This window comes from Megalobrama amblycephala, linkage group LG24 (genome assembly GCF_018812025.1).
Source record: "Megalobrama amblycephala isolate DHTTF-2021 linkage group LG24, ASM1881202v1, whole genome shotgun sequence".
Taxonomy (NCBI): domain Eukaryota; kingdom Metazoa; phylum Chordata; class Actinopteri; order Cypriniformes; family Xenocyprididae; genus Megalobrama; species Megalobrama amblycephala.
In genome coordinates, this window is record NC_063067.1 from 30,063,799 (window position 1) to 30,079,792 (window position 15,994).

General features: G+C 36.5%; 1 protein-coding gene across 2 annotated transcripts in view; it reads left to right on the forward strand.

Moving 5' to 3' along the window:
* The window catches only part of top1b (DNA topoisomerase Ib), a 38,737-nt gene extending 25,035 nt beyond the window's left edge, over positions 1 to 13,702 (forward strand). For both annotated transcript variants that reach the window (XM_048178724.1, XM_048178723.1), the window contains exons 15-21: positions 6,479 to 6,664; positions 8,100 to 8,162; positions 11,111 to 11,225; positions 11,369 to 11,496; positions 11,633 to 11,727; positions 11,901 to 12,050; positions 12,514 to 13,702. In XM_048178724.1, coding sequence (XP_048034681.1) covers positions 6,479 to 6,664; positions 8,100 to 8,162; positions 11,111 to 11,225; positions 11,369 to 11,496; positions 11,633 to 11,727; positions 11,901 to 12,050; positions 12,514 to 12,616 — 840 coding nt within the window. In that variant the 3' untranslated portion in view covers positions 12,617 to 13,702. The remainder of the gene's footprint in view (positions 1 to 6,478; positions 6,665 to 8,099; positions 8,163 to 11,110; positions 11,226 to 11,368; positions 11,497 to 11,632; positions 11,728 to 11,900; positions 12,051 to 12,513) is intronic.
* The last annotated feature ends 2,292 nt before the right edge of the window (positions 13,703 to 15,994 follow it).

Sequence of the window (15,994 nt, forward strand, 5' to 3'; positions counted from 1 at the left end):
TATATCATTGTATATTATTGATCAATATGTGAATCCAATGACCAGGCTACACATGACATGAGTTGTGGTCTCATTGTCACAAACTAATTTAGATGAGATTAGTTTAGATTAGATAGAACTGTATGATCCAAGACAAGAGTGATATATCTCACGGACTTCCAAAGCTTTGTCTGGTCACATGCTTTTTCAAACCATAGATCTGCTCCCTGATTTGTTAGATATGGTGGAGAAAACAAGTCTGACCACCAGATGTCGCTAATGCGCAGTTTTAAAAGCTTCACGTAAGGCCGAGTTCAGACTGCACGATTTTCAAAGTAGTCGGGTCACTGTTCTTTTCAAACTGCATGATTATCTTGGCCAGCATTCAATCGCTGCTGTGTTCACACTGCACGATGGATCGGCGACAGAAGGTTTCACACTGCATGACTTTACAATAGGAAGAATCGCCGACAACTCTGTCTGGCACACAAACTACGTTTCACAACCAAACACACGCCAGATGTGACAAGGAAACAATGCAATATCACGCGTGCAAGACCGGAGTTCTCACGTGAGACTAGGTATGGGTACCAAAACCCGGTATTAAATTGGCCCTGGGGCTAAATTATGAAAGACTGGTGTATCGATAAGCTCTGACGTGAACGGTTCTGCTATCGGTACTGGAGAAATTATGAAGAAAATACACATTCATTTATTATTGCTATATACAGGTGCTGGTCATATAATTAGAATATCATCAAAAAGTTTTAAAAATGAAACTTTCATATATTCTAGATTCCCTACATGTAAAGTAAAACATTTCAAAAGTTTTTTTTTTTTAATTTTGATGATTAGAGCGTACAGCTCATGAAAGTCCAAAATCCAGTATCTCAAAATATTAGAATATTTCCTAAGATCAATCAAAAAATGGATTTTCAAAACAGAAAAGTTCAAGTTCTTTAAAGTATGTTCATTTGTGCACTCAATACTTGGTGGGCAGCACATATTACAGCAAATGACTTGCTCCTAGCACAAATTACAGCATCAGTGAAGTGTGGCATGGAAGTGATCAGCCTGTGGCACTGCTGAGGCACTATTGAGCCTTCAGATCATCTGTATATTGTTGGATCGACTGTTTCTCATCTTTCTCTTGAAAATATCCCATAGATTCAGGTCAGGCATGTTGGCTGGCCAATAAAGCACAGTAATATCATGGTCAGCAAACCACTTGGAAGTGGTTTTTGCACTGTGGGCAGGTGCTAAATTCCTGCTGGAAAAGGAAATCAGCATCTCCATAATGCCTGTCAGCAGATGGAAGCATAAAGTGCTCCAAAATCTCCTGGAAGATGGCTGCATTGACTTTGCACTTGATAAAACACAATGGACCAACACCAGCGGATGTCACGGCCCCCCAAATCATTACTAACTTCAGAAACTTCCCACTAGACTTCAAGCAGCTTGGATTCTGTGCTTCTCCAGTCTTCCTTCAGACTCTGGGACCATGATTTCAACATGAAATGCAAAATTTACTTTTATCTGAAAAGAGGACTTTCGACCACTGTTCACTGTCCAGTTCTTTTTCTCCTTAGCCCAGGTAAGATGCTTCTGACGTTGTTTCTGTTTCAGGATTGGCTTGGTAGTCCTTTTCCTGAAGATGTCTGAGTGTGGTGACTCTTGATGCGCTGACTCCGGCTTCATTCAACTCATTGTGAAGCTCTCCCAAGTATTTGAATCGGCTTTACTTGACAGTATTCTCAAGCTTGCGGTCATCCCTGTTGCTTGTGCACCTTTGCCTACCCAATTTCTTCCTTCCAGTCAACTTTGCATTTAATATGCTTTGATACATCACTCTGTAAACAGCCACCACATTCAGTAATGACCTTCTGTGACTTACTCTCTTTGTGGAGGGTGTCAGTGATTGTCTCCTGGACCATTGCCAAGTCAGCAGTCTTCCCCATTAGTGTGGTTTCAAAGAACAAGAGATACCCGGAATTTATACTGTAGGGATTGTCATTTAATGAAACTCAAAAAAAAAAACGTTTGAAATGTTTTACTGTACATGTTGTGAATCTAGAATATATGAATGTTTCATTGTTTAAAATAATTTACAATAAAAAAATGAACTTTTTCACGATATTCTAATTATATGACCAGCACCTGTAGACATTATCTTGCAAATTCAGTCTCGCCAGAGTCACCAGCTGAGTCTGTATGCAATAATATTAGGACATTTGTCTATGATGCATTTTTGCTTTCACAATCCAGAAGAGAGGAGCTACAGCGCGCGCAGCCACTCACATGAAAACCCTGTTTAATGGTGACGATGGAGGCGAGAACTGAACAACTAAAAGTCTGCTTACACTTTAGGCCTGTGATATTAAGCTGATTTTATTTTTGATTTCGATTTTGGCTTCTAAGATCAATTAGAAAGAAGATATCCGAGGTATAACTATTAAAAACTAGCCGCGTTTCGTCTAGCACACCTTCATTCTATTCACAGCTGCGCACGTTCGTTCCTCCCTAAACCCAAACTTAACGTCAGAATCAGCACAATCGATGATTGTTGTAAAATGCAGTCTTTACTGTTGCTAAATTGCAGTAAATGTTTGATAAATATCATCAACGTTTTAAAACGTTGAAAGCACAATAATCCGCGCAAGAGACGCTGTTCCTCAGGCTGAATTGTGTGCGAATTGTGCGAATAGACAAACAAACACGTTCGGCTTCAGGTGCACATCCAAGCGATCAAATACATAAAAAAATATGTTAAAATGACCAGATTGGAGCGTGTTTAGCTAATTGCATATGAACAGCTGGGAGAAAATCCGATGTGTGTTAATATCGATTGTCTTAAAGTGACAGCAGTCACCTTCTGACGATTGAGCCATCAATGTTAATCAAACAACAAAATGCAAAGAGAAAATCACTCACTGCTCTTCATCTGAATATAGTTAGCTTTAATAAGCATTAATCTATTAATTTATACTGTGAAAACCATGCAGTGTTATTTTACATTTGGTTACTTAGGCAAGCCTATATTACTTGCCTGAACACATGAACAAATGAAAGCACTTTATTTAATTTGTATCTTTGTTTTATTGTATTTGTTTGTTTCTTTGTTCATGTTCTTACTGTATCTTGTATAAAACAGCAAAAATGCTGGACAATATATAATATAAAGCAATGTTAATTCAGCTCATATATATATATATCAGTGCTTCCCACACATAGACTTTACTTGGGCGGGCCGCCCATGTATAATAACGGCCACCCAAGTATATTTGGAGACACATTTTTGCTTTTATTATTTTTATCCTCTTATACTTTTATATCAGCGAAAGATAATGAAACCATCCGCGATCGAATAGCTAATCGTTTCGTACCTGCTCTTTATGTGTGCGTCAGAAGAACTGTTTACTCCTGCTGACATTCCCACGGGCGCTGCATTTTGCAAAGTCACAAGGTGGCGCTGTTGCGCGTTCTACAAGCTCGCGCAACAGCGCTTCAGACTATGTTCACACTGCTTCAAAGTGATTCTCAATCAGTGAAAAGCGCAGATTTATGCCAAGCGATTGCTAATGAACTCAAGTTGATGAATTATTACAATGTCTACTTCATGGCCTTTATACAAAATGTTTTATACGTTTGCAAGAATCTGAAGGATCAGCCTGCAATAGTACAGACATTTCAAAATAAGAGTCCCAGTGTATTTCGGGCTTGTTTATAATTAAAAGTCAAGTCAAAAGTCAAAGTAATTAAAAGTTTTTTCTTTTTCTTTTGGGCATTATTGGTATTTTGGTTACACAATAAATTGTATTTAATTTGATTTCCATTTAATTCATAGTTACTTATTGTAGTCTCCCCCACAGGAAGAAAAGACTAAGAACATTATTTGACACATATATTATTCATTTTATAAATTTTACTAGTAAAATCTGTGTCCCATTCACTGAGAGAGAAACTATATGACAGCAAGGAGAACATAGGAAAAGGATAAACATTTAAATGTAATAGTATGCTATGTAATTAAAATTAATTTAAATAAATAAAAATACTGTTAAAAATCACACATTATTTGTTTATCACATGTAGTAGACCATTTTTGTGCCGTGGGTAATAGGAGGATTTTTCTCCCGGCTACCACGCAAGTATATTTCAAACCTGTGGGAAGCACTGTATATATATATATATATATATATATATATATATATATATAACAAAAAGTACCGATAAGAATACCGTTAAAGTACTGGATCGATAAGCAGTATCGGTAAGAGTAGTAATACCGTTAAAACCTTAACGATACCCATCCCTACGTGAGACTGGGATTATTATTAAAAATGGTAGCCCGCAAGAAACTTGCAATACAAATTGCCTTTGTGCTGATTTGCAGCGAAAACAAGAAAAAGAAGAAGAAGAATACGGAGGAGGAAATGGTTGGGGAAGACGCGAGGAACAAGGATTGTGTGTTCTGCAACAAGAGTGGTCTATAACTCCTCCCCGAACTCCCCTGCTGCTCTGTATCTTGCTCTCTGCATTGGCTGTCAGCTCATTCGCCGATGTAGTTTTCAGTCAGAACACTTTTCACACAGCAGGATTTTGAATCGCCGACAGGTCCAGATATTTAGCATGTCAAATATCTCACGGGCGTCGGCGACTTGTCGGCGATTGTCTCAGATCGCGTCTTTGCTCAGTCACACTGCGTGATTGTCACTCGTGTGAACGAGCACCGATTTGCCTGTGATTTCGGGCATTTGTCAGCAATTTCTCAAAACCTGTCGGCTAGCCAAAATCAGGACTAAAATCGTGCAGTCTGAACTTGGCTTAATGAACTTGTTTTTCGGCAAAATTTGATGAAAGCCTCAAATGCTTCAGAACAGCCTCGGTTTCCCATCACTACAGAAAACATTCGGATGATCAAAATCATAAGAATATGAAACCAAACCACGCTCAGAAATGCAGTGGTAAAGTGATGGACGTTTTCGAAACACTGGTTCCTGAAGCTTCGAAACCTTTACGAATCTTTTGTTTCGAATCATTGGTTCGGAGCATGTTTCAAACTACCAAACGAGTAAATGAGGCTTTGTTATGTCATAACTGTTTCGAAACGTTTCAAAATTTCAATGGTTCACCACTGGGGGTGATCTCTGTGAACCCATGAATCATGCAGATTCGCTGAGATTCTTCCCTTAGCGGCGAATCATTGAACAAGTGTCTGTCTGTTACCTGAGTATTAAGTGTCTAAAAGTAAAAGTGTCTATTACCTGATCTCTGATGAGTTTTACACATTTGTAGACGTCATAATGAGGTATTTGTATAATTTAAAGGCATAATAGTAGTTAATAGTCTCTGTTTAGCTGACCCATCCATAGAATAAACAAAACAAGCCCTGAAAATTGATAAAAGAATACATATTATACAGACACTTAATATTTATGATTAGTTAATTGCATTTGATAGATTATACTTTCAATAAAACATTTGCAATGGATTTGTAAAAGCTGTTTTTATGCATGTTTGGCATGAGTTTTTGTTGCATTTACACTGTTTTAACCAGCAGGGGTCATCAGCGTGTGTTATTTCGAACGTTTCGAAACAATGAATCATTTTGCGAAGCAAAAGGTGCAAATGGTTCAATTGATTCAAAGCTTTGAAAAGCTTTGTTTCTCCCATCACTAGCAGTAACATAGTAACAAGACTTTACAAAGTGTCATTAGAAACACAGAGCTTATATAGGCCAAAGTTAACAAGCAAATGACACACAGGTGGAAGTAATCAAACCATAATGAGTCCACGTTATGGGAAATGTAGTTCTGTTGAAACACTTCTTCCTAGTGCATTTATTTGTTGCACATTTTGCAATAGATCAACAGCAATAAATCCTCTATCCTTGGTAAAAGTGAGATAAACTTATTTTTGGAAGGACCTCCAACCATCCAGTTGAGAACTAATGATTTATCATATAATGTTTACAGTCACCATGAAACAGAAGTTGCAATATTCTTTTCTTCCCTGTTGTGACGTATATCCGAGTGAAACAGCTTCTGGAACAAGAATAAATGTAGGGCGGGGCTTGATTTTATCCATGATGAATTGATTAGATGGCTGTGGTTTGCTATTGGTGGATCTCATGTGAGTGACAGGTTGCCCTGCACTCACGCCAGTAAAGTTTTTTTATTTTTTATTATTCTGTCAGGTTATTCTGGTTCAGCATTATAAGGCACATGAATTGAAAATAATGTTGTGCAATATAAATCATTTAGAATAATACTGCAATATTCCATAAAAAAAAAATTGAATTCGTCTATTTTGATTTCATGGTTACTTTAACTTTAATTATTTAAGTTCCTAGCATTATTTCTAGCATCATAATTTTTAGAACATTTTCCACCCTCTAGAAATAAACGTTTTTGCTAAGATTTCTATGAAAAAGGCCCTCTGTGACTCTGTACTTCACTGAAAGCTCTTGGTGTGTGCTGTGTGTGTGTTTGGTGTGTAGTTGGCACTGAGGGCTGGTAATGAGAAGGATGAGGGAGAGACGGCCGATACGGTGGGCTGCTGCTCTCTGCGCGTGGAGCACATCAAACTTTACCCTCAGCTGGATGGACAGGACTACGTGGTGGAGTTCGACTTCCTGGGAAAAGACTCCATTCGTTACTACAACAAAATCCCAGTGGAGAAAAGAGTGAGAGAGACATTGCTTATATGTGACCAGTCACGGAAAGTAGGGACACAAGTCGGTTCTGTTATTCAGTTCAGTTATTCACAGATTCTGAAAGTGTAGTCTCCAAGCTTTCCAATGATGTGTAATTTATCTTTTTTGACATTAGGACTTTTTGAACAGGATTCTGTGATAACCGTATAGTCCTGGTTTAGACCTCAGTTAGTGGTTAGACCTGGTTTGAGTCAAAGGATTAAAAAAATCCTGTACATTAAACTCTTCAATAAATACTTTTACTTTTGACTTATAAAGCACATTTTACGGCTACGGATACTTTATACTTTTACTTACGTAGGAATTTAATCTGATACATTTACTATTACATTAGTAAATCCTTGTTAAGAAGTAGTAACTGGCTAAAATTATTAGCCTCACATTCAATTCAAGAAAAGTAAGGTTATATGAGCTAAGTCATTCACACCAGTCAATTCAAGCAGTTGAAGCGTTATTCAAATTAATAGCAGATGCTAACATTACCATCTAAAAAGCCCATTATAGTAATGGGTTTTTTTGGCAAGTGATATGAGCTAACGATTACAATAAAACAACAGTCCTGAGCTAGCTAATAACAAAGACACATGAGATAACGTGTAGCCTACGTGTTCTTAGAATGAACACAAAACGACAAACTTTGATGTTTATGGAAACTTACCCCATAAGACACAGAAAAGATCTCGTTGCCTCCAATGAAATAAGTTGTTCGGGCACACTTTCTCTTTGTCGGGGTCTTCTTTGTGGATGTAACCATCTCCGAAGTTTGCACTACTCTGCGTCTGTTTGCCTCTAAATGTCCAATAATTCGCATGTCCTGCCACTCTTTTTTCCGCAGCTAAAGAATCCAGCCGTATGTTGTACTTCAAAACATTTTCGGTGTAACGGCCACGTTTCAGCTCGTCTGCAATATTCTTTGCGGCGTCCATCTTCATTAAATTTTGATATCAGCTAGAGCCGGCCAGAGCGCTGCATAAATAAGTAGCCACGCTTCCCTTGGAGGGCGGCGGCAATAACAAAAGAAACAAAAGCCGGCCTATCCGATTCCAGTATGGAAGTACAAACAGACAATGACACGCCCCTACTGTGAGATAGAATCCCAGAAAAACAAGCTGATTTCAACCTCAAAATGTACGCTTTTAAATATACCAATACTGCTATATAAAACACGGAGATGCTTCTTTGTGATCTCAACTAATAGATTCTGCAAAAAAACAAAAATCACCAATTTTGAAAAAAAAAAAAACGCTTCTTTCTCAGTTTGCTCAATAGTAGTGCTGCCGACTTGTGTCCCTGGTTTCCGTGACGGGTCACATATGTAAATGAGGGTGATTCTGGATTATAGGGAGGGAGGGGATGTTTTTTAGTATTTATAACTAATAAATATGTATTGTTTTTGTTGTGTTAGGTCTTTAAAAACCTACAGTTATTCCTTGAAAACAAGCAGTCGGAAGATGATCTGTTTGACCGGGCTCAATGTAAGACCTCCATAATACACTTCACCATCATTCCTGGTGTGCATCTTGTTTAACCCTGTAAAGCCTGACATATGAAATAATAGACTGAAAAATCTAATTTTTTTAAATGTAACAGTTTATTGAACCTTTAGACAACATATTTAAAAAGAAAGTTTACTTGTGTCTTTTTGTTGAGTATCATATTTGATACATCAGGTTTTTATGGCTCATATATACAGTGAGAATATACATATACTCGAGGAGGAAAAAACACCTCCGTTTTATTCAGAGGCCCAAACTGAGCAAAAAGACACAATTTGTGGCAGTTGCTGATATTTATATGGACAAATAGTAAGATGAAATTCTGATGGCTTGTGATGTCAATCAATGAGATCTTCATAACAGTATAGCAGACACATAAAATGCATGTAAATATCAGTCATCACTCTGTATCTCTATATTGTCTTAGTTGATATTTAAAAGCTTAGTTTTATGATCAAAGCTCTGTAGTATTTATTGTAGTTTTAAAACATATATTGCAGTGCAATACAAAGATGATTGAGAGCTGAACAAATAAATCTTCCTCAAAAGTCTGATAATCATATTTGAAACATTCTCACTTTTGAACATTAATTTTCTAAAAATGATATGGATTATCAAGTAAGTTGCTTCAGTCCAGTAAGTGTTCATCTTGAAATATTACTAAAAATATGAAAGTTAATTTTATGTTTAATTTATGAAAATCAGTAATGATTTTACAGCAAAAAAGACACGTCAACCACGACCTGAAGGGGGACATGTTTACAAATTACACTAAAAGACTTTTTACTTCCTAAAAAGTACAAACTATCAATCACACAACAGAAAGAATATAGTAGATTGTAGAACAGGTTTTTCAGCAAAGTTTTGATCATGTTGATAATTTAGAGGCCTCGGAATTTTGATTTCAGATTTGATACACTGTAAACCCAAATAAGTTGGGCTAACTCAAAAAATTTGAGGTAATCAGTTACATGATGTTCCCAATTTTAAGTAGAACTATCAAGTTTTGCGTTTGTAGTACTCATACATGTTAATTGATCTTAACTTGAAATACTGAGTTAGCTAACTCATACATTTTGATAGCAATTAACATAAAATATTTAGTTAAAGATGCTGTCCGCAACTTTTTTTGTGTTCAAAATTTACAAAAATTCTATAATGAGAATGTACAACATGAATCCATTTTCCAAACCGTGTTTTTGTCTTACCCTGAATCATTATAGTACACTTATAATAAGTGTTTATATTCGGACTATTTCAGACCGGACTGGTAGGACCCGCCGCAGAGTATCACAGTAACTGCGTGAATCGCCATAGACATAAACGGAGAGAAGTAGCTCCGGCTACAATGTTCTTCCGCAAGACGCGTGCATTTCTGTTTATTAACCGCTAGAGGGCCAAAAATCGCGGACTGCAGCTTTAATAAACTTATTTTCACATACAAGTTCTTGCAAATCAAATGAGTTATTTACTTCACTGTAAATCCTAAGAAAATACAAAAAATGCCAACTTGCTAATATGTTAACAATAGCATGGTATAGCACTTACTGAACGACTGAACTTAAAACATGTAACTGACCTGCTCTCAAACCAAGCCACATGCGCTACTAGTCACCATGATGGTAACTCTTCAAAAACCCACATTAAGAGAAACTCTTCTAAATTAGCATAACAAAACATTCATCACTGCTAAATCTCCCTCACCATTAATCTTGTCCAAAACACATTATGTAACACTTAATTTTAGCATTTACTCTCCCTTTTGAGTGCAATGGGCAAAGCATGCTGGGAAATAGAAATCCTAGTCCAGTTCCAGTTAAACTTAAGTTAGTCTAAATTAAAAGAATAGTTCATACAACTCAAAACAATAAAACAGTTCAATTTAAAGGTGCCCTCGAATGAAAAATTTAATTTATCTTGGCATAGTTAAATAACAAGAGTTCAGTACATGGAAATGACATACAGTGAGTCTCAAACTCCATTGTTTCCTCCTTCTTATATAAATCTCATTTGTTTAAAAGACCTCAGAAGAACAGGCGAATCTCTGTTACTTAACAGTCGGGGTGTACGCCCCAATATTTGCATATGCCAGCCCACGTTTCCAACATTATAAAAGGCATTAGACAAGGGCAGCCAGTATTAACATCTGGGATGTGCACAACCAAAACATCAGACTAGGTAAGCAAGAACAATAGCGAAAAATGGCAGATGGAGCAATAATAACTGACATGATCCATGATAACATGATATTTTTAGTGATATTTGTAAATTGTCTTTCTAAATGTTTTGTTAGCATGTTGCTAATGTACTGTTAAATGTGGTTAAAGTTACCATCGGTTATTACTGTATTCACGGAGACAAGAGCCGTCGCTATTTTCATTTTTAAACACTTGCAGTCTGTATAATGCATAAACACAACTTCATTCTTTATAAATCTCTCCAACAGTGTAGCATTAGCCGTTAGCCACGGAGCACTATCAAACTCATTCAAAATCAGAAGTAAACAATATAACAGTATACTATACTCACATGATCTGACGCATGCATGACGAACACTTTGTAAAGATCCATTTTGAGGGTTATATTAGCTGTGTAAACTTTGTTTATGCACTGTTCAAGGCAAGCGCGAGCTCTGTGGGCAGATAGCACTGGATTTAAAGGGGCCGCAGCATAAAATCGGCGTGTTTATAATGATGCCCCAAAATAGGCAGTTAAAAAAATTAATTAAAAAAAAATCTATGGGGTATTTTGAGCTGAAACTTAACAGACACATTCAGGGGACACCTTAGACTTACATCTTTTAAAAACATAATCTAGGGCACCTTTAAGTTTGCCCTACTCAAACCAATTAAGTATTTTGAGCATTAGGGTTTACAGTGTACAGTAGCTTCATAGGGTTAATGTCTGCTCTGTTCTTTAGACATCAATTCTGAATAAACATCTCCAGGAGTTGATGGATGGGTTGACTGCGAAAGTGTTTCGCACTTACAACGCGTCCATTACCCTCCAACAACAACTCAAAGAACTCACCAGCCGTGAGTCTGCCTCTCCTCTCTCTCCTCTTGTCCACATCTGTGTACTTCATGAATTGTTTGAGAAGATGTCAAAAATTTTGCAGTTTCACTATTTAAAGATGGTATTTTGTTTTAAATACCATTCTTTATCCTTATTGTTACAGCTGATGAGAACATCCCTGAGAAGATCCTCTCATATAACAGAGCGAACCGAGCCGTTGCTCTTCTCTGTAACCACCAGAGGGCGCCACCGAAAACCTTTGAGAAATCCATGCAGAATTTGCAGACCAAGGTGAGAGTAATTCAAACTCAAGAGTAATATGATTTCTGGGTCACACAATTGGACCCTAAGCTAAAGTATTACCGACTATTTTGCTGTTATCTGTAAAAGGAAACCTTTTGTGTAAAGATATCATATTGATTTGTAGATAGACGAGAAAAAGAAACAGCTCTCTGCTGCCAAGAAGGAACATAAAGCAGCCAAAGCCGACGCCAAGACGCTTTGCGATGAGAAAAGTAAAAAGTAAGCAAGCTTTGACTGGCAGTCAGTTCTTAATTCTTTTGTTTTCATTTAATTGAATTGAACTGGAAACTGATCCAATTCGTATTAACACAGGTAATAAAAAATAGTGTGGAATGTTATATCAGAGCCATGCATTTTTTTCTCTGATAAACATTTGTGTGTTTTGCATTAAGGGCTGTGGAGACGAAGAAGAAAGCAGTGCAGAGGATATCTGAACAGCTTATGAAGCTGGAGGTTCAGGCCACAGACCGTGAGGAGAATAAACAGATCGCATTAGGCACATCTAAACTCAACTACCTGGACCCACGTATCTCAGTCGCCTGGTAAGAGAAATAGATGGCGTCTCTGTGTGAGTTCATTGTGACTTGGCCAAGTTGGACTTGATTCTAGTAGTCTAACTTTTACTTTAGTATTTGTGCGAAAAGTACTATAGGTTGCTTATATCACTTCTAAGTCCTTTCGAGGTGAAAAGCATGCAGGCAGGAACAATGGGCTCTGGCAGTTTTCCTCTTGTTTGTAATGTCCGTGGGTGGGAATAGTGGCGGTGTAGCCCCAAGAAGGATCTGTGCCTGAACCAAACTTCTGCCTCTGTGTGTACTGTCATCAGCCCAACTCTTAGCTTATTTTTGGAAAAACTCCCTACTATGACACAATAGCCCCGTTCACCAGTTGTTTTGGAAAGCGTGGAAGAATATCCCTTTGACCTTTACCCATGCTAAATGTGCTTCTGTGAAGGAGATTTTCTTTAGCCAAGATATCTTGTTTACTACATTCTTCCGTCCACAGGTGCAAAAAATGGGGAGTTCCCATTGAGAAGATCTACAACAAAACACAGCGAGAAAAGTTTGCCTGGGCTATCGACATGGCGGACGAGGACTTTGAGTTTTAGAGTTCATTTTATATTGTTGCTATTTTGATGAATTGTTTGTAAAAGGTGTTTATCGCAATTGAATCATCTTTTTGTTTGTGATTTGATCAATTGACCCTTCGCAGGAGTTTGATTGACAATCGATCTAACCAATCAGAACGCCGAATCCTCCATTTTGTCCGACAAAGCAGTCAGGAGTTAGAAGATTAACCTCGGTGGACTTGATCTTGAAAAATTGCGTGTATTTACGTCTTTCTGCATTTTAAACAACATTCCTTCTGATGTTCATTCATGTTTATTTGATTCCATAAATTAACTAGTAGGAAGAGATGATTGGTTCACGAGCTGCTTAAGCTGAGGCGTTACAACAATCTGTCACGACACATTAATAAAGAGCGACAAAATGTTTTTTAGTGTTCGAATTTCTTTAAAAAAATACACAATTCGAAAGCTGGGACATTGTTTAATATCATAAGTAACCTGCTTTGTCTTGTCTGTCGACGTGTTGTCAGTGTCCTCTTTGCTCTGCGATGTATTATTCACTGTGTGTGGCGTGACAGCACCACGGCTTATCGGACAAAGCAACAGTAACTAAGGGGGGCGGGGCTTTGTGAAGGGTCAATTAAGGATAGATGAAGTTAAATTAAAACACAAGCTGATAGTTCTCTCAAACAAGACCACACATTAGTTCAGTGGTTATTTGTTTAACCCAAACAAGGCTATTTGAAAACAAAATGGGGCCCATTACTGAGCCTTGCTGAACACCACGTCTTTACTCAAGAAAGGCTGCTAATGTTTCATTCCATGCATTCAGTTTTAGCATCCTTTGTTTTTAGCCTTCAGATATATTGTTGAATTGTATATTTTAATAGAATTTTTAATAGTCCTTAAGTAAAATAAGAAACGCGTAATGAAAAATCATGTAAATAGATGGCATATATAACGAAAAACAATCAAGAGGCACGAATGTCATGATGTGGCAATGCAAACAAATGTGAATGTCTTTCTTTGTTTTGAATCTTTGAATTTTGAATTTAGTTGTATTGTTTCTATCAGGAATGTACATTTTGTTTTTAAATGTGTGTAAAGAGCTGCATTTTAGCAAAAGAATGTGTCGCTTTTCATTATACTGATTATTCTTGTGTATCCTGTTCAGCCTTGTCTGTCCTTTTTTTAATGTAATTTCATTTCTGTGCCTTTTCTGTGGTATAACAGTTTCTCATAAAAAGAAGTTATTTATATGATGCACAGTACTAGTTATATTAAGCTTATATAAATATATATAACGCTTTTTTTATTCCAATTGGTAAATCCTTAATGATGAATCCATAAATGATACAGAAAAGGTCCATGAAATGCACTGTCAATGGAAAAATGTGTTTATAGAAGTCTGTTAGGTAATGTAAGGTCTTGTAAGAGCATAGATATGAGAAGCAGTTAGTCTTTTTTTAACAATTTCTCTCTCTTTACCCTAAGTTTAAAAATGTGTTTCATTCAAAGACAGAGGTCAGACATTTTTGTAAACATTATATGCAAGTTTAATCACACCAAAAAATGCATCCTCATTTTTCTATAGTTTATTGGGCAGTATAACAATGTAAGCTTGAATGTTGATTTTGCTTCGCATTAGTATAGTAAGGCATCAACAGTTTACACAGTCCTTTTGTGAAGCTCATGTATTCAGTGTAATTATTGACAGCGTAATTAACAAGTTTAGTTTAAGCTTGATTTTTAAGTCTGTTGGTGTTGTTTATAGTATCGTGACCATTTATGACACAGCGAAATGTAAATGTAAAGCCAGAATGGAACTGAAATGATATTGGGTCTTGAATGCAGGAAGCTGAACTGAATTCAATGCCCAAAGAGGTGCCATTGGTTAGTATTTTTGCTGAGAAATATGTAGCAAAAAAGACAGATTTATATATATCTGCAGTAAATATACAGAGAATATAGAATAGCTTCAGCTATTCTATTTTTTTTTTTCTTGTTGAAACATTCATTTATTTAGCCTTGTAAACCTATAATAAAGGTTTTAAGGTCACATCCTTCGTGCCTTGTGCTTTGATCACGTGAATGTGCCGTGAAGGCAGCGATCTGCACCTGTGGCTTTGGTTTATAACCTCTTCCTATGAGGGCATTGTGCAGTTGCATGTGTCTATACTGTGACATGCTGCACAGCAGTTTTGATTTGCAGAACTGTTGTTCTGTGAGAAAACTAGAAAAAAAAAAAAAGGTTATGGTTTTAAGTGTTTCAGAATCAGAAATCTATTAACCAAGTGAAACCAATAAGCAATTTCTCTTGAAATGAACCTTTTTCACTCGTCAGTCAATTTGCTACTAAATTTACTCAAGTTGCTGGCCGTTCAGAACTTCTACTAGGCAAAACAAAAATATCATAAATAAACCAGATCAAAATTACTGTTTATATTTGGGTCCCCATGAAAAAATATTGCAATTGACAAATTCACTTTGAAATAAAAGTTATATATTTCGAAATGAGCAATTTAGATTAGCAATTAAATGCGCAAATTTACTTATTCTCTTTGACAAAAAAGTCTATTTATTTTAATAGATATTTTGTGTAAAACAGTTAAATTTGTTTGTCCCTAAAACTCCAGTTCACCCTCTTACATCTTATGCATATGCCCTTAATCACATGACTTGCTAGATGTGACATAATTTCCTTGCAGGGAAACCAACTCCAAGAACAAAGTATTAGTCATAAACGTCTCTCTCTTTTCCTGGATTTTAGAACACTATTAAACTAATAGTGTAAAACATAACATGTCCACTCTGTTGTGTCAATTTACACTGGACATGAAACTGGACATTTTAAAATAAATGTTTTAACTCTATTAAAATTTCTCCTAAATGCTAATCTTCTACTAGCATGTTGTTCTTTCCTACCTAGTAATGGGCTTCATTAGATTAAAAGGTCCACCCTGTTATACTTTGCATTGTAAAAATGTCATGTAACAGGGTGGACAAATTTCCCATATGTTCCCATGGAATATTTGAACAGAATTATTAGGTTATATTTGAACTTAAGGTCTGAGCTCGACCTATGTGTTTTCTGATCGACGGACAAAAAAAGGGGGGAAAAAAGAGAAAGAATTTGTAACATTTTTTTTTTTCAAACCTGTTCCACCAAACTGTAGGAATGACCAAATTATTATTTCTTTTGAAATAAAATATAAATAAAAACAAAATGGTGACATAAAACAGCATTTATTTAATTGTATTTTGTAACTTCCAAATATAGCTCCCTCAAAATGCATTGAAGATTAGCTGTCAATTCATAAAGTCATCAGCTGTTACTTCACAAAAGTCAGAGTAAAGCCTCTCCTCCATTGACATCCAGCAAAAACGCCAACCTGTTCACACTCGGCGGGTGTTGAT